The sequence below is a fragment of the Neolamprologus multifasciatus genome, chromosome 13, assembly GCF_963576455.1.
Source record: "Neolamprologus multifasciatus chromosome 13, fNeoMul1.2, whole genome shotgun sequence".
In the NCBI taxonomy this organism is placed as follows: Eukaryota; Metazoa; Chordata; class Actinopteri; order Cichliformes; family Cichlidae; genus Neolamprologus; species Neolamprologus multifasciatus.
Window position 1 is genome coordinate 30,066,636 of NC_140451.1, and position 18,084 is coordinate 30,084,719.

At 39.4% G+C, this 18,084-nt stretch overlaps 4 protein-coding genes across 4 annotated transcripts in view; 2 read left to right on the forward strand and 2 right to left on the reverse strand.

The window, feature by feature from the left end:
- Nucleotides 1-457: 457 nt before the first annotated feature.
- Nucleotides 458-6,126, reverse strand: lhb (luteinizing hormone subunit beta). Its single transcript, XM_085182949.1, has 3 exons — nt 5,044-6,126; nt 4,575-4,693; nt 458-2,796 (listed from the first exon to the last, which is right to left on the reverse strand). Exons 1-3 carry the CDS (start codon nt 5,147-5,149, stop codon nt 2,563-2,565), a joined length of 459 nt encoding a protein of 152 aa, XP_085039075.1. The 5' UTR covers nt 5,150-6,126; the 3' UTR covers nt 458-2,562.
- Nucleotides 6,127-6,705: 579 nt separating this feature from the next.
- On the forward strand, nt 6,706-8,931 carry cox20 (cytochrome c oxidase assembly factor COX20). The gene is made up of 4 exons (XM_085182953.1): nt 6,706-6,874; nt 7,571-7,685; nt 8,175-8,238; nt 8,374-8,931. The coding sequence occupies exons 1-4, from the start codon at nt 6,842-6,844 to the stop codon at nt 8,516-8,518; spliced, it is 357 nt and encodes a 118-aa protein (XP_085039079.1). The 5' UTR covers nt 6,706-6,841; the 3' UTR covers nt 8,519-8,931.
- A 230-nt stretch (nt 8,932-9,161) lies between these two features.
- LOC146505782 (solute carrier family 22 member 7-like) overlaps nt 9,162-18,084 on the reverse strand; it is an 18,257-nt gene continuing 9,334 nt past the window's right edge. The window contains exon 12 of the mRNA XM_085182932.1: nt 9,162-18,084. This exon is cut by the window's right edge and continues 1,128 nt beyond it. The gene's annotated coding sequence lies outside the window, so the exon portion shown is untranslated.
- On the forward strand, nt 13,908-17,752 carry LOC146505783 (uncharacterized). The gene is made up of 2 exons (XM_085182939.1): nt 13,908-14,103; nt 17,028-17,752. The coding sequence occupies exons 1-2, from the start codon at nt 13,908-13,910 to the stop codon at nt 17,750-17,752; spliced, it is 921 nt and encodes a 306-aa protein (XP_085039065.1).

Below are 18,084 nucleotides of genomic sequence, written 5' to 3' on the forward strand. Positions count from 1 at the left end.
AAGCTGATGTGTTTTCTGAAACCCAGTCTGTAGAGTATATTCTGGCATTTAAATTTAAAGCGTTTGAAATTATTTTGAAACACAGGAATTTACAATAGGAACCTGTAAATGAAATTGTTTGAAGTCATTATGGCAGCATGAGAAGGCTCAACATCTTACTAAGGCCTTGATCACATGCCCAGACATCAGTCAGATATCCTCTGGCAGCCCCAGCTCATGAAGAAAAATGTGTGTTCCCAAATCAGTTGGTGAGTGGTTCCTGGAGGTTGCTACGTGAAATACTGTAGGGCACAAAAGGGTATACCATGCTTCATTTAAAGCCTCCTTGTGGTTGCTGTAATTGCAGGCAGATTGTTGCCCATAGGGGAAAAAGTGGAAAAAAGTAACTTCTTTGCAAATACTTAAAATTACCAAAAACACTGATAAAAATATAAAAAAAATGTAATGTAACCTGGAAATCACTGCTGTACCAGTGAACGTCCTTCATTTCCAGTTTACATAAACTTTTTCAACTTTCACTGCTACTTTGTGACTTGTTGGAGAGTGTTTGCAGAAAAGTTGGATACTTTTATCTAAATTACAAGAGACAATCAGTAGCAATCTGCTGGCAAACCAAGCAATAACAAGGTTTTTTGTCCAAAATCCTCTTAGCGACCATTTTTATCAACAGCTAGCAACCACTCACCGACCAGTCAAGGATAAACATTTTCTCTTTAGACACCACTGTTTAGCTTGAGATAAATGCTTGTAATAAAACTAGAAGTTTAACAACATATTATAGCTTTGGTACAAAAAAGTGTTTCTTAATTCTTTTTTCTTATTATTGCTTCTGTTCTTTAACACTACTCATCTTTTTCCATGACATGGTCATAGGCTGTTTATAAACATGGACATAGCATGATGTTGTCCGCTGGTTTGTGAAATCCCATTTCTGAAACCACAAAATGAGCATTTGGACCTTGACCAATTCATCTTTGATGAAGGATGATGCATTTTATCTAGCTTTATCTAGCATTCTGTGGTCTTTCGACATCTTTACCAGCAGATAGAGGACAAAGAACTAAGTTAAAAAAGACTCTGGGGTTTCAATTGACAGTACATTCACCTCTGACTTAATTAATGTTGCTGCACAGAGTTATCTGGATAAATTTAAGTAATGCTACCCCCATTTGCACAGTCCCCTAACTAAAGTGCTTCTCCAAAGTAAAACCACACATCTGTATTGGATCTGACTAACCAAATCTATAGGTCCTTCTCAGATTTAGAGAAAAGCTTCAGTATGGAACTAAGAGATCACAGCGTTGTCCTTACTGCCACAGTAAGGACAAGGCTGGGATGGGCATTATAACGTCTCTTGGTGAGTCACCTGAGCCACTTCTATTCACTGTAATCACAAAACAACCCGCAGGAAGAAAAATACACGTTGAACATTTGTGTCAAGTTGATACCCTTATCTTCAGATATGAAAGTGTGATTACTCAAAGTAATATAAGCAGGCAACGGAGCTCTTACAGGCAAAGACCATACAAGTAGATGTACATGGTGCACCACCCATCCACTTAATCATCCATCCATTAAGAACACCAAATCCTGATTAATTGACACAGACAAACCTTTTGGAATGGACTTCTGGATCCTGTGTTTAAATGTGCACATCACATCATTTACTGTGAGCCAGCTCAACCGTCTTCAATGTAGTTTTCTAGCCTACTTTAATGTCCAATTAAAGTAGATGAAATCCAATTAGAGTCGCAAATTAGAGTTACTAAGGCTGACTGTAATCGGATCCACAGTTTATGAAGTGAATGCATCATTTCACATCAGTAAGAATTGAAACTAGCAATGGGACATAAATTCTTCCTAAACTGTTGAATTAGGTTATATATCACTTTACAGAAAGAACTTTTTTCCACGTAAATTTTACACAGATGTCATTTTGAATCTGTGCTGGCCTTAAGATATGAGGAAAGTTAAAGTTACTCCAGCTGTGGCGTCAATTTGTAGGTTGTGTATCCTTTGAGGTGTTAATGGGGTTATTGAAAATGTGTATATGTGCGTATGTGTATATACGTATGTATGGATAGATAGAAACATATATGTATATATATATATATATATATAAAAAAAAAAAAAGAATAATAATTTAAAAAAAAAATACACATGACATATAATGTAATTGCAAGGAGGTATTTCTGTAGTCTATAGATTTCTAGATAGTGGAAAAGGGGTGGGATTAAATAAGCTTATGCTTCTTCCTGCTCCTTTTTGAACATGAAAGTTATTTGTAGTTGTGGTTGCTCGTTTTCCTTTTGTTTTGCTTTGTTTATTTGTCTCTTTTAATTCTATGTTGTTGTACTTTTTTAACATTTTCAAAATAAAGATTCAATCAATCAATTTTCAGACGTCAGGCGTCAATTACCTTTTATCTTTTTTAAAGACACTGTTTGAGAGAAATATTCATCACGTGTTTATTTTGATAGCAGAAACATAATTTTTTTTTGTAATTACTGGTTGATTCTAAACAACAGGGCAGCTTCCGTATACTCTGTATAATGTGTTCTTTTAGTAGTAGAAAGGGATGTCATTCATGCAGAAGTCAGGTTGCAGGCTCTCAAAGGTGCAGTCAGATGTGTCCATGGCACAGCGACCGCAGTGGCAACTCAAAGCCACAGGGTAGGTGACGATCGGGTCTACACCAGGTGGGCAGTCGGGAAGCTCAAATGTTTTATAGTACAGGTCCCGGTATGTGCACACATGCTGGTACACATTGCTGAATGGTATCTTGATGACAGGGTCCTAAAGAGAGGGGAAATGAAAACAGTGTCCTTACAAAAATGTTGTTAACACTACAGAAGCAACTGTAAACAAGAAATTCACCTAAAATGTTAAATGAAGTTTCAAAGTCCTGGTTTTAGACATAAAGTCTTACTGTTAAACTGTTGTGCATCACAGTGAGGGAAAGTTGATGCTTTCAATGAACCATGTGTCAACACAGTGCAGGGGAGCTACCTAAACGCTACTCCCACAGAGGTTGATTATCTTGTTAATAGTGTTACATCTTCAGTGCGTTCAAGTCTGCATACTGTGCTCCACAAATGTAGAACTAATGGACTCCCTGGTATAACTCACAAATTCACCATAAAGTCTTAAATGTACTTTTGGTTCTGAGGCATTTTTAAAAGTAGAAAGGGAGGCAGAGCCTTGAGCTTTCAGGGCCCTCTTCTGTGCAACCAGAGTCAGACACACTCTCTACTTTTAAGGCTTAAACCTTTTGGTTTTTTTTTCATAAATCATATAGTTGGGCTGGATCAGGTGACTGAATCCTCCCTTAGTTACACTACAATAGGTCTAGCCTGCTGGATGCTATGCACCACTCTGCTTTTAATCATTATTTATTATTAATCTTTTCCACAGTGTGTCTTTTTTCCTGTCTTCCTTCCCTCACCCCAAACCAGTCACAGCAGATGGCTGTCCCTCCCTGAGTCTGGAACTCCTGGAGTTTTATTCCTGTTAAAAGGGAGTTCTTCCTCCCCACTGTCACTAAGTGCTTGCTCTAAGGGGGGGTCATCTAATTGGTGGAATTTTGTCTGTATTATTATTGGGTTTTTGCCTTATTATATAAAGCACTTTGGTGTGACTGTTGTTGTGATTTGTTGCTATATAAATTAAATAGAATTGAAATTTAATATATTCCCTTATGCTGAGAAACCAGAAAGTTTTTAGTATCTGTGACACAGATACAGGTGAAATACACTGACTTTCTTCCCAGTTTAGTCACTTACATGTTTATAATAAAGGTCTGGAGTCACATGACAAATATACTAGACACACAGCTTGACTTTACTACAAACAGCAGCTGGCAGCATGTTTGTGACTTCATGAGTACTTAAACTTAACCTTCCTGATTTCACCACAATAAAATCCACAGACACATCAATTGAAATTGAAAATAGCTTGAAGCGGCAGCTAACACATTCTTAATAGCACGTATTTTTTTTTAAACCACAGATTATGCAGTTATACAGGTATTGGTTTTTGCTGACTGATAAGCTTTAGAGGCACCATGACTGACTTGCTCAGAATATTTTCCCAATTTGTATACGCATGAAGTGGAAGTTTGGCATAATGTGTATCAGCGCATAGCATGTGGACTGTAACACCAGTCAGTATAGGTGGTGTCTGTAACCAGCGGCTGAAAATGTAGAAAAAGAAAACAGTCTGATATTAATATGTGGTAACACTTGTAAGTACCCTGTACTTTCGGGGTGCACGTTATGTTATGGAGTGACTACGGTGCAAGTACCCTACACTTGCAATTTGTAGGCAAGTGCAGGGTTCTTACAGTGTACATGTTTCATTGTTTCTTGCAAAAACCTGACTTGTTGCCTTCAAGATGCACATAAGTACAGAACACTTGTGCCTTATTTGCAGGTCAGGTTATAAAGTGTTACCTCATATGTTTTTGTAAAGAATCAAATAAGCCCTGATTGTATTATTTTTTGGTTTTTGGGCCTCCAAGCTTTGAAATTCTTTTGGTTTATATTTCTCTCCTTTACACTCATGAACCACATTACCTTGGTGATGCAGTGTCCACTGCAGATGGTTGTCTCCACTGGATGACAGCTGGGACAGCCCTCCTTCTCCAGAGACACTGTCTGGTTGATGAGTTGACAGGACGGCAGCTGGAAGGCCGCTGATGGTGGAATAAGTTTTTATTTGGTTCCAAAAACAAAAGCCTAAAACTTGTTACAGATTTTGGTGTTTGTGATGTTTGTGGTAATACAGGATGTCGTGTAGCTTTTAAATATGTTTTTATGTACAAAACTGGAACAACACAACTGGAACACAACCATTAATTCTATATTTGTTTTGTTTGTTTTCTATTATTATACATTTCCTTTATAAAAGCCTTGCACACATATAAATATATATTATCAGCATTTTTAATATAAGAATGACAGAATCCTCCGCCTTTTTCACAATATTTCCAATAACATCTTAGATCAATATAAGCTTCCTACAATAATCATACAGTTCTCTTACCTGCAGGAGATAAGATGAAAGTTGAAGTTCCAACAAACAAACTCAACATCAGTGCAAGGAGCATTCTGCTAATCTGTGCCATCATTCTGTAGGCGTCAAGTTGCATTAGTTAGTCGCTTAGTTAAGTATTCCTTTAGACTTTTAAGCTAGCAAACATAATGATGGGGGGCATTGTACAAAAGAATTTTTAGACTATATTGGGTGTAATTCTATTTTCAGTGAGAAAATTAAACGGTATTGTCGCCTTATTGTGTTCATGTTTCAGATTAAATAAAGAATAAGCCTTTAATTGGGTGTTACACCACTATCCCTGGTGTAAATCTGTGTCACTAACATATCTATACATAAGTACAACATAAAATATATGCACATAAATCATTAATAACTCATCTAATATCTATTAATTAGGTCAGCATATACTGCAAAAATGCCAGCTTTTCTATTAACAATTTCAATTTCTTGAGCTCCGTATTTATAATACTGGAGCTGGAAAACAGAATAAAGTTTTAAAGTTAATAATATAGATATGTAAATATCTATATAGCCCTCCACATTTAAACAGCATTCATATAAAGCATCTGTCTGCTAGTAAGAGCAGCATGTCTTACCTCTCCGGTGGCTGCAGGCAGTGTCTGGAGGTAAGCTGCCCAGCTTTATAAAGGACACGGGAGTCAAGTATCTAGTACCAAACAAACTCGTATAGGATATCAGTGTTAATCCCGACTACCTGTTTTTATTAGAAGGATAAAACATTTAAACTTTTTTTTACTCACAAGCTGGCAGCAGTATAATTTTAAGAGGAAAAATGATTTTTAAAACCTTTTTTGACACAGAAGCACCAAAAATGTAAATGGTATTCACCCAGTTCTAAACATGCAGTCTTCGCTTTAACCATTAAAAATAAAAGTCGGTTCAGAGAATGCTTAAAGATCTGTTCAAATATTTTTTATAATATATTTGACACAAACTTTAATCAATGTTTTACACTGTTTATTAGTCTACACCTCTTCTTTCTAGTCATTCCCCCTGTTATAGGTACAGTGCTCAAGTCTTTAATCTTCCTGTTTCATTTTTGTGATATTCAATCAGACTCCTAAAGTGATGTAATGATAGAAAAAATAATTACCAGCAAAACAGGATGACTGCTAATCTGTTGCGGATGTAGTGAAATAACCTTGTTTTTAAATGGGGGATCATTGTGACATGCAGGCTTCCTGTTTGATGTTGTTTAATGGAAACGTTTACCCTGTCACATCCCGTCAGGATTAATGTTTGTGATAGGTTAGGATGACACAGCAGTGTGACTTCAGTTTCCTTTTCATTTAACTAATTAACCATTTATTTACTGTATCCATTTTCTATAACACATAAAACAAGGCAGCGCAGTCTGTATTTAGAACATATTGTCTTCAACCAGTTTACTGGAGTTTTTTCCTTAAAGCAAATAGGTACATCTACAAGCACTATGTAGTGCTAATGTAGGCACAATAATGAAGAGTCATAAAGATACTTGCTAAACATGTCATTACTGACTTTTTATATCTAACCCCTTTATAAATCCTGTTCACTACTAAGTAGCGATATTAGACGTGAAAAACACAGAAAAACAGGAAATCCCTTTTTTGCAGACGCCGGAACCACTCATCTTCAGTACGTTTGAGTCGGCGACTCATAGGGAACGGACCATTCGACAGGTACTACGCATGCGCACAGAGGCAATGTTGTTACGAAAGTGATTATATGTTTTTAATATAAATTGAACTTGCACGTTGAAGAAGGACACAAATACGGCGGCTATATGGCAGGAGAAGATGGGGAGACTCAGACCAAGGTGAGAACTCGAAGGGACTCGATGGAATCGCGGCGGAAAAGCATTGGTGTTTGCAGAAGGTCAACATCAGCCGATTTGATTTAGCTTATTTAATTTGAACTGTAGGAGAAAATAAGGAAATTATAAGTTAACAACGAGCTCAATTCGAGTAATGACAACAGGCCGAACGTTTAAATTAAGCAGCAGTTAAAGAGGACAGCTGGATGATACATAACCTTCGTGAGGCAAGACGCTTCAGACAAGACCCGATTTGGAAATTTGGTGCTTAAAGATTAACTTTAAGTAGCAGACATGAAACCAGCATCCCTGTTAGTGAGGCAACGATTTTCTTAAACAGTATGGCAATCCGAAAACTTCGGCTTACGGATTATTGACCCTATTATTCAATATTTCTGTAAAACGACTGTCTGTGTTCACGACAACACATTTAAATAAATAAAACAATGGACTGTGTGTTGTGTGATTGCACATTAACGTGCAATAAACTGTAAAGATATTCTTTTTGGCATCATTGGATTTCTATCCAGTGTGGGAACAATGTTGTAGGTGCCCGTTGGTCACCATGAACATCTGATTATTTGCTAACTGACATACACAGTGTTCACACAACATTGTAAAGCATTTATAGACAAAGATGGAATTCGTTTTTGGAAGGAATTAAGATCAATGTGTATGTCTTTACTGTCTGTTCTTCAGGGTCTGAGGCTGCTGGGGATCCTGGATGTCCAGAACACTCCTTGTGCCAGGGAGGCCATCCTGCATGGAGCTGGGGGCTCAGTAGCTGCTGGGCTGCTTTATTTTCTGGCTACTAGTGAGTCTGGAGTCTGAAATGTCTCTGAATTTACTGCTTGCTTGTTTTTATTACTGTCACTCAAATGTTAAAGTACTGTTACTTTTGGATGCTCCCTTGCCACAAGAGGTCGCTACAGCAGGTAACTGTAGTCAACAGGGTTTATAAAGGGGATATGCATAAAATAAAGAAAGGATGTGTTTTATAATTATAAAAATAACAGTTTAAATACAGGCAATCATTTTTTTGGCAAATAACGTAAATCACCTTTTGGCACAACATGCAATACCCTTCCTGACGCAGCATCAGAGGGGACATGTGTCACGGTTCGCATGTGGAGTAATTCACTATAATTTTCTTGTACAGTTCATCATGCAAAGCCAAAACCTCTTGATGTATCCAAACCTTAGTACACATTTTATGGTAGTCCCTTTAAACAGAAATGCAAGTAAACAAAAGTTATTTCAGTTCATCTTCTAGTTATCTGACTCGTTTTCTTGTTTTCCTCAGGTCGGGTGAAGAGATCTTTTGATGTGGGATTTGCGGGTTTTATGGTCACAACACTCGGGTCCTGGTAGGTCTTAAGGACACAATTTTTCTTCAGTGCCTTTTACGTTTTAGTTAGAATAAACATTTCTGTCTCACCTGTCTAGCTTGTTTACTGCTTTGTTGTGTAACTGGAATGCTCCTGTTTCTTCCCACTGTTAAGGTTTTATTGCAGGATGAACAATGCTAAGCTCCGTGTGCAGCAGAGGCTGATACAGGAAGGCATCAAAAACAAGGTCGTGTATGAAGGAACTGTTATGGATCCCACAAAAAAAGGCAAAGCAGAAGCACCTTCAGGCCCCTCGTGACCTCTAGCTCGTTTCCTCTCGGAGGACAGAATGCAGCTAGGCTAAACAGACCTAACTGAGTTTCTCTGAATTGATGGACAACGTTATTAGAAACATTTTGTGGATGTTTTTCTGTGTTGGATTGTTAAGGAGCTCCTTCTCTGTTATTGAAATTCCTTCATAATCTGAAAGCACCAAAGCAAGTTAGTTTCATGTTCCAGTCCCTGACATGATGAGTTTGACTCATTTTCACTGTATCCTAATGCTAAACTAATAAAAGAAGTACTGATTTTGTTTTATTTGTTTTAAAATGATGATCAGGTTAAGTTATTAATGGGGTTTTCTACACATCAGCCTCTACATAATGTAAAATGAAAACTGCTAGTGTGAATCTGTTTTGTTATTAAAGCAACAAAATCAGAAATGAATGAAAATCAGGATGTCCTGAAGTCTTTTCAGTGTTTATCTGAATGTGCTGAATGAAGCGTCTGTGGGAGAAAGTACAGAGCAGCAGGATTTGTGACTCAGTCTTTAAATTCACTGTAACCCTGAAGGTTTGATGATTTAATAAGTAACAGTTACATGCTTTCGAAATTAAGATTAAAATTAAAAACCAAAACAAAGGCCTCATGTAGAAATTATAATTAAAAAAAACAAAACATCAATTACAAACTTTTCTGTGATTCAACTATTAATAAAATTACTGTGAGCCTTAAATTTAGGTTTAGCTTACATTTTGAGTCTGTTACCAGGGTAACAGTTTCTGTGATCCTAGCTTTCTGGCAGGTTTTCTTTAATAAACAGAACTTCTTCTCCAGCTGCAACTGAACCAGCTGACCGAGGCTCTTTTTCATTTCTTCGGTCACAAAGTTGCCATTTTGATATTAATTTGTTACTTTTGTTTGTTTAGTTTGCATCAGGCTGTCAGCCTCTTTACTGTACTGATCACGTATGTATGAAATTTCGAACATATACGATCTACGAACAAGTCCTTCTCAAGTTACAGCTGAATTCAACTCAACAATCACATGGAAAATTTGGTTGACTCCTGCTTTATTTATAGAGGTAAATTAAGTGCAGATAAATGCTGACTGAGTGGAGAATGCTGATTACGATGACTCATTTTCCCTTGTGTATTATTTAAAGAAGGAGTCAGCACAGAGACTACAAGCCCATTACCATCAATGGAGCTCCAGTGGAGAGGGTGCAGTCCTTCAAGTATCTTGGTGTCCACATCTCCTCAGACCTGACATGGTCTGCCCACATTCAGGTCCAGACCAAAAAGGCTAGGCAGCGCCTGTATCACCTACGACAACTGAGGAAGTTCAGGGTCTCTCAGGATTTTCTATACAGGCGCTGTGGAGAGCATCCTCACACAGAACATGACATTGTGGTTTGGGAACAGCTGTGTGAAGGACCAAAAAGCTCTCCAGAGAGTGATCCGTACAGCAGAACGCTGCTGCAGGATTGTTCTCCCCCCGCTTCAGGACACCTACACCAGGAGATGCCGGACAAGAGCAGCGCAGATACTGAAGGACCCGTCCCATCCTGGCAACAAACTCTTCCAACTTCTGCAATCTGGCAGAAGGTTCCGCATCATCCGGGCAAGGACAGAGAGACTCAAGAGGAGCTTCTATCCCCGAGCCATCCGGGCTCTAAACACACACACACCTTCTCACATCATCTATAATTGACTGAGACAGGACTCTCTTCCAGACACTCTAAACCCAGGAACAATGTACATTTCAAATTCCTTTAATTTTAAATATGTTTATATTGTCTATTCTGTAAAATAGTCAGATGTCTATTCATATTAATGTACAGAATTCACCTGCTTGCTGCTACTCAATGTATACCCAATGTATATACTATATATATAACGTTCTTACTCTATACCCTGCACCCCCATTTTTGCACATGTCGAGGAGCGTGTCAGGCTACATTTCACTGTGTGTTATACTTGTATAACTATGCATGTGACAAATAAAGAACCTTGAACCTTGAACCTTATTTGTTTCTATGGGGCTCATGGTCCACACTCAAACACATTTATTTGCCCTTTACAGCTGAATTAAAACTGAGGTTCTGCAAACTGATCAGTTTTTCTGGAAATTCAGTTTCTCATTTCTAGTCAGAGTTTTTTAAACCTGCTCTCTGGAATATAGCCTCAGATCCTAGCTGGATAAATGTGTTTGCTACATGTTCAAGTGGTTTCATATTCTTGGCACACTGTTGTAAAATGTTGGCTAGCAAGTGTCTGTCTGTCCTTCCTGTTTGTAGTACTGCAGGCCATTGTAGGTTCATTCTAATATCAAAACGGCCTCTTTAAAAAATATTCAGTATGTTTTACGACACATATTACACTATTTCAAATGTTTTTGGTGCCAGAAAATGTTAGTATGCCCTCCTGTATGAAGTCAGCTTGCTTTTTGTCCTTAGTGAGTTCCTGGTAGCAGCTACAGGACATGCAACAGGAGTGTAAAAGTATATCTGCTGCCTTAAAAAGGAAAAACTGGAAAATGAAATCTAAAACATTGTGCAGAAGAAGTAAGATATGCAAGGCTACATCAAACATATCAGATTAAGAATCTGAATCATTGTTCAGTCCAGGTTCCTGTTCAGCTCCTGTATATTTTACACTGATGCACAATGTACAAAGAATTTCTGCTCACACTCTTCATTTACATTTTTTCTCCTGCGTAGTCACATAAAGTAAAAACCTTCATCGGGTTGTGTAGTTAATACTAATCTAATGAACATGAGATTCCATTTATTGTTATTTAGCGCATGTGAAAAGTTTTGTTTTAGGTCTTCTATCAGATCAGTTTTAGAAAGAGAAAAATCATTATTTACCACTTTAGCAGGTTAATAATTTGTTCTGTCTGATCACTTTTGACCAGATTATAGCCCTGAGCCTTAGAACTTCAAAGAAAAAGACAAAAACAACAAAAAGAACATTTAGAAAAACAAAGCAGAAAATATGGCAGCATTTCAAACAAACAAAAAAAACAACAACTACCATTTTAGGAATTACAGTATTTAATTTAAAAAAACTGAATAATTTGAAGGTTTTTTTGTTTGTTTTTGTTGCGTTTCCTGTTTTTTGGTCTGTTTTGCCCCTGTGAGTCATATATTTGATATAAAACAAACAGCTCTTTAAGGCAAATAATCCTTCTGGGTAAAAAAATAAAATCTAAGCTCCTCCCTTTAGAAATAAAAAAATAGTGTGACACAAACATACAGAAATGAAGTTTACATACAGGCTGTTAAATTATACTGATATCAGTTTTTAATGCAAATCTTCTCATCCTGCTGTGTCACAGACACGAACACCAGCAGAGGAGGCTGAGCACATCCACGCCTCATTCAAAGCAGCTTTCTGAGCTCTGTTGAGATCATGAGGCTCAGCACAGCAGCAATAAACAGCTTTGTAAAAGTTCAATGACACGTAGATTCACAAGAAGACTTAATACCAGACATGTTACTCAGACACACGGTGTCTGACATTTTAAGACGGAATATTTGAACAGTTTTTGAATTTAATCGGGAAAAAGGGCTGGGATCACATCTGAAGTGGTTTTGACGCATGGCAGTAAACACAACATACACCACAGGTAGGACATGAAGAAAGTTATTAAAAATGATAAAAATACAGTCTGTCCTTTCTCTGAATTCAGGATTGCAATGGACATTTTTAGGATGCACCATTTAGTTCCATTATAATCTATACCAGGGGTCTGCAACCTTTAACACCCAAAGAGCCATTTGGACCCGGTTTCCACGCAAAAGAAAACACTGGGAGCCGCAAATACTTTTTGACATCTAAAATGAAGATAACACTGTATTGTTTTGTACCTTTATGCTTTGTGTGAACAACTAAGGTGTGTTGCTTATGAAATCCATGAGGTGCTACAGAGAAAATTACATTTTATTTATGTAATCAACACATTTTGAACTCTTAAAGAAATATAACAAAAGGAAAGACACCCAGCTGAACTAAAATGATCCATGTAGCAAACAAAAACTGTTGTCAGCCACCCCCCTTATATCGCCTTTGGGCTGTTGGAGCTTTGACCTGACTTTTAAAAAATAACTGGAAAAAAAAAGCACTATGCTGCTAAAAAAAATGAAAATTAGATATTTGCAAAATTCTGCCTAAATATGTATTTTACCAGGTTAATGCGTGCGGCGGGGCGTGGTCTGCAGCGCCGCTGCAGGGGAGGCGGACGCACCTGAGCCACACCCGTAATCATGCCTCGCTGCCTTTACGTCTGCGCTATCTGTGCTGTTGTGTTGTTGGTGGTGTATGTCGGGCTGTGAGGTGAAAAGCTACAGCCGGCTGTATGCGTACAGCAACCGTGTGTGAAAAGTGGTCAATAAAGAGATGCTGAAAAGCATGTTCATGCAAACATCGTCGGTCTGCCGTGATATGTTTACAATGGGACTTCTGCTCCTGAACCTCTGCGCACAGCGTCTGCTAATCGGGGCTGTACGAAGTCAGTTTACGCAGGACTGTAAGCTGTCATCTGTCAGGCGTGAGCGGTGTTTGTCTTTAACATAGTTCACGGTGGAGAACAGCTGCTGACATAATGTGGATCCGAAGATCCATAATTGGCCTACCTGGGGTTGAAAGTCTCGATAAATGCACGGCGTTTCGGCGGGTATACCAGCTTCCGTGAGTGTGACGCTTATTTTGAGCGATGAAAAAATAATAGAATATAATTTTATTTTTATATTTCAATATCACAATCTTCCAATTTAGAACTACAAGTTTAAAAGAACTAACATAAATAAAATACACTTCAGCTAAATACTAATTTATTTTCCCAAACCACGCAGAGCCGCAGTATAAGGACTAAAGAGCCGCAGGTTGCCGACCCCTGATCTAGACCTTAAAAACTGGGTAACTCTCACTCAGACGTTCTGGATGGACAAGCAGCACTGCAGGGAAGCAGAAAATTATGTAAATGTGGGGATGAATTGTCTCTTAAACGATCTCTAAACTTAACTCGCTTCTCTGCTGCTGTCATGTTGGTATTTTCGTCAGTTTGATGACAAATATATATTTATTTAGAAAAAAAATAACCGTGTTAACAAAAAAAAACATTTTTTTCTTAAAAGGAAATGTGCTCATATTGAAATAGAGTTCAAAGGTCTCATATTAAATTAAGTGGGAGCTCAGTGCATAGTTTAGACAGAATCGTGGATGGCTAAGCACTGTTATTCGTCTATATTGAGGTTTGTGTTTAAGGGCTCACATGTACATATCTGATGTGTTTATCTGGCACATTAAAAATGATTTTGTCCTTGTGTTTTTGCATACTGCAGTAGGTGGTCACTACAGCCTGCCGCCTTCACAGCATCACCTCTTTGATCATCTAAACAGCTGAGAGCTGCTGTGCAGCCTCTTATGGCTGACAACAACATGGTGACAACAGCTGTCCCTGACCTCCTCAGTCTCACTCCTAATGTCATTGCTGATGTCACCGATAACACCACCACATTTGCCAATGTCCTCTTTGCCAAAGTGATGAATTGGCTGACCTTCAGCCTTGGGCTGCCCGCCATTGGACTCGCTCTTTACATCCTCAAGAATCTCTCCAAAGGTTTGTCTTCTCTGTGTTTAAATATGTCTTGTGATTAGAGTACAGCCTTTCAGAGCTAAGGATGCAGAGGTTTGAGTTAGACATTTTGGCTAAAGCTGAGACAAATCCTGTGCAGCACAGGATGTGTTTTTTTGTTTTGTTTCATTCTTGGGATTTTATCACCGTGCATCACTTTAACCCCCACTTCTAACTGCTTGTCACCACTGAACACCTTTTTTTAAGTGTGGCTAATGGAAACCAAAGAAAATAGCCCCCTGGATCTAACATGAATTGTCTTTGATTACTTTTACCTCAAAAACTGGGCAGATAACAGCTTCTGAGCACTTCCTGCACATCCTGCTGGACACTAGGAGGCTGTAAAGATTTCATGTCTTGCTTCCAGCAGTTATAAATTTACACACAAGGTAACAGCTAAATGTAGACAATACAAATTTGTTTCTTCACCCTGAATATATAGCCACTATTATAAATCTACTGAGTCACTAAACAGATAAACCAAAGACAGAGGAGACAATTGTATCATATCATCAAAGAGGGATAAGGAGGCTGAAAACAGTGACATTTGTCTTCAGGAATGCAGCGTATGCTCCCGATAGGTTGATATCACAGCTAATGTGCAGAATACACTGATCTAAATGAGACTGCTTACTGATGGCACCGAAAAGACACAACACAGACACGTGGAGATAAACTCTGGGTCTCTGGCATCATAAGAGCCTGGCTGATAACCTTCAGGAATACTTCTTGTACCAGAAACCTTCAAACTGTTAGGTGTAGAACACATGCCTCACCGAATGTAAAAAGAAATGAGAAGAAAAGCAACAAGCCACTGAACCACAGCAAAGGAATCGTAGGCACAGATAAGTAGTGGCTCTTAACACACTTTAAACAAATAGCCCAAATTACTGGTGACTGTGGTCTACGATATGCACAGAAGGGGTGATTAAATGCTGCCTCCTAAAAGTAGCCATCTTAGTAGTAGCCAAGACTTTCAGACAGGTTGTTAAAGTGCAAATACGATGAATGTGATATTTGCGCTGTGCCGCATACATTTAGAGAGGAGGCGTTAAACCTTGTTTAAGCCTGCTGACGGCTAACTGTTATCAGATGTCCACAGGCAAAGTTTTGTTTAAGCTACTCAGCCTGTGCATCTGTTTCAAATAACTATGTATTTTTTTCATTGGGATGAATTTGATAAACTATTTGAAGATCATCTGAAATTACTCAGAAATCTATGCTTATAACAGCAAACATTAATCTTCTTTTCCCTTCATTCCCCAATGACCTTGGCCACGTCTCATAAGTAATCTGAAGCTATACAGTAAAAATACAAGAAAGTAATGTGAACCCTTTTGAACAAAAATAAACCATAAACCATAAACTCAAACAGAGATAGTGTGCTCAGACACTTCAACTGAAATTTTGCAATAGCATGACAACAAAGTCATATCTGGAAGGACGTAAAACCAGTCAAACGCCCCAAGATCTCAGCAGTCCAGTGAAGATGGAGACTGAACAGATTTCACTGTAGCACAAGAGATGTCATTTTCCCCTTAGTGGCAAGAGGTGGTATGGAGGGCGATGCTGAGGCACCAAAACTGGGAGAAACACACTAACATCCCAGCAGCTCAATTTATTTGGATCTGTCTAGCCTAGGGGTGGGCAATCTCAGTCCACGAGGGCCGGTGTCCCTGCAGGTTTTAGATGTGTCCTCGAACCAACACAGCTGATTTAAATGGCTAAATTAGCTCCTCAACATGTCTTGAAGTTCTCCAGAGGACTGGTAATGAACTAATCATGTGATTCAGGTGTGTTGACCCAAGGTCAGACCTAAAACCTGCAGGGACACCGGCCCTCGTGGACTGAGATTGCCTAGACTCTAGCCTTTCCTACCCACTCGGGTTTAGCATGCTGTTTTTCTAGGAAGTTGAATAAGGACAAAACCTGGAAGTACAGTATGCACTAGAAAGACTTAAAAAGACCCCTCACTGAAGGGGAATCTGTTGGTAATACCTGTTGTTAGAACCAAACATGGTGAAGCAGTTTTATGCTTCTTAGTGCCGGAATTTTGTACCCAAGCATTGCTGCACACCATGTTCAGCCTTGCATGGAAACAGTATTCACTGATGGCTGTGGCCTCTTTCAGTTGGATCACGTGTCCCATCACAAAGCAAAAATGGTTCCGGAATGGTTTGAGGTGTTGACTTAGCCTCCAAATTTCAAAGGTCCCAATCCAATCGAGTATCTGTGGGATGTGCTGGACAAACGGTCGCCAACACCCCCCAACCCCCTCCCATTTGGGGCGACCGTGGTTCAGGTGGTTGGGAAGCTCATCTGTAACTGGAAGGTTCAGTCTCTCAGCTCTCTCTGTCCTGGTCGTTGTGTCCTTGGACAAGTCACTTTACCCTACTGGTGTTGGCCAGAGGGGCCGATGGCGCGATATGGCAGCCTCACTTCTGTCAGTCTGCCCCAGGGCAGACTGACAGCTACAACTGTGGTTTGCCTGCACCAGTGTGTGAATGTGAGAGTGGGTGCCTAGAAAAGCGCTTCATAAATGCAATCTATTATTATTATCTCGCAAGTTAAGGAATCTGTTGCTGCTAACGTCTTGGTTCCAGATACCACAGCACACCTTCAGGTGTCTAGTTGAGTCCATGCCTCAACAGGTCAAAGTCGTTTTAGCAGCAAAAGGGGGACCAACACAATATTAGACACGTGGCCATAATGTCATGCCTGGTAAATGTATAACTGTTAAGCCAACAGCTAGTGATCAGGGACTTCTGTTGGATCAGCAAATAATGGATAAGCACCTGTTTCTAACAACATGTCATCATCATGATAGGTTTTAGTATTTCCTGAGTACAAGTGAAGTATTTAATAGCAATAGTTCAGCAATCAATTTAATTTCTGTGTTTGTTTTCCAGATGGGAATAAAGTTCCCATGCACGTCATCTTCCTCCTGGTTTCTGACATCATCAGTTTCTTCGGACGTCCTGATGTGAGTCAGAAAGTGGACAGCGGGTCCACGTTCTCTGCCAATCCCACCGACTTCATCTTATATTTTGGTGTCGTCTCCAATATCACCCTCATGCTGTTCATAGCTCAGGAGCGCCATCTCCAGGTGGCCTACCCACAGTGCCTTGCCTGCTGCACCAGTATCAGGAGGCATCCCGTAGTGGCCTTGGTGGCATGGGCTGCCCCATTCGCCATCCTGGCTCTCGCTGTGCTACAGTACAACTTCTGGTTCGCCGTGGCTCTCCTTGCTCCTTTCCCCTTTCTCCTCTTCTTTGCTGTGGACTCATGGAGGGCTCTGAATTGCTCCAGATCTAATCCTTCATCACCAGAGAGGAGAAGGACAGTGGTGGGTATCAGTGCAATCTGGGCCAACTACACTGTCCTCTATGTCCCTTTCATCCTCAACCTCCTTCTTGAAGCTCTGTCCTTGACAGAGGTGGTGAGCTATCTGGGGCTAGTGTCTCACCTGCTGCTCTACCTCAGCCCTCTGGTGGACCCTTTCATCTATATATTCATGAATAAGGGTCCCAAAGAGGTGCTGCAGGCACTGCCCTGCTGCCAAAGGTGTAGTCAGAAAGAAAACATGACACCCACAGTGAGCACTGTGTCTGAGACAGTAGAAACAAGACTTTGAAGAGGAAATACACCAATCTGGCATGGGACAGTTCATAAGTCTGTCAGATTTCTGAAAGAGATTTTCAGTCTGAGGCATTTTACACAGGAATGATTCTGTTACTCTAAACCTGTAAAACTATAAACTACTGTAAACACATAAGACTGCAGTTATGTGCGGGCAAGGAGAAGAGAAATCTGATAGCAATTAGCTTTGGCAAGACCACACAAGTAGTGTCAATGAAAAGTGTCAGGTTGAATATAATTGGATGTTACAGGTCAGCTGGTAGCAAGGTGGTTGATGAGATGGTAAACAGAATGAGAGGCTCCATCCCAACACTGAAATACTGGATA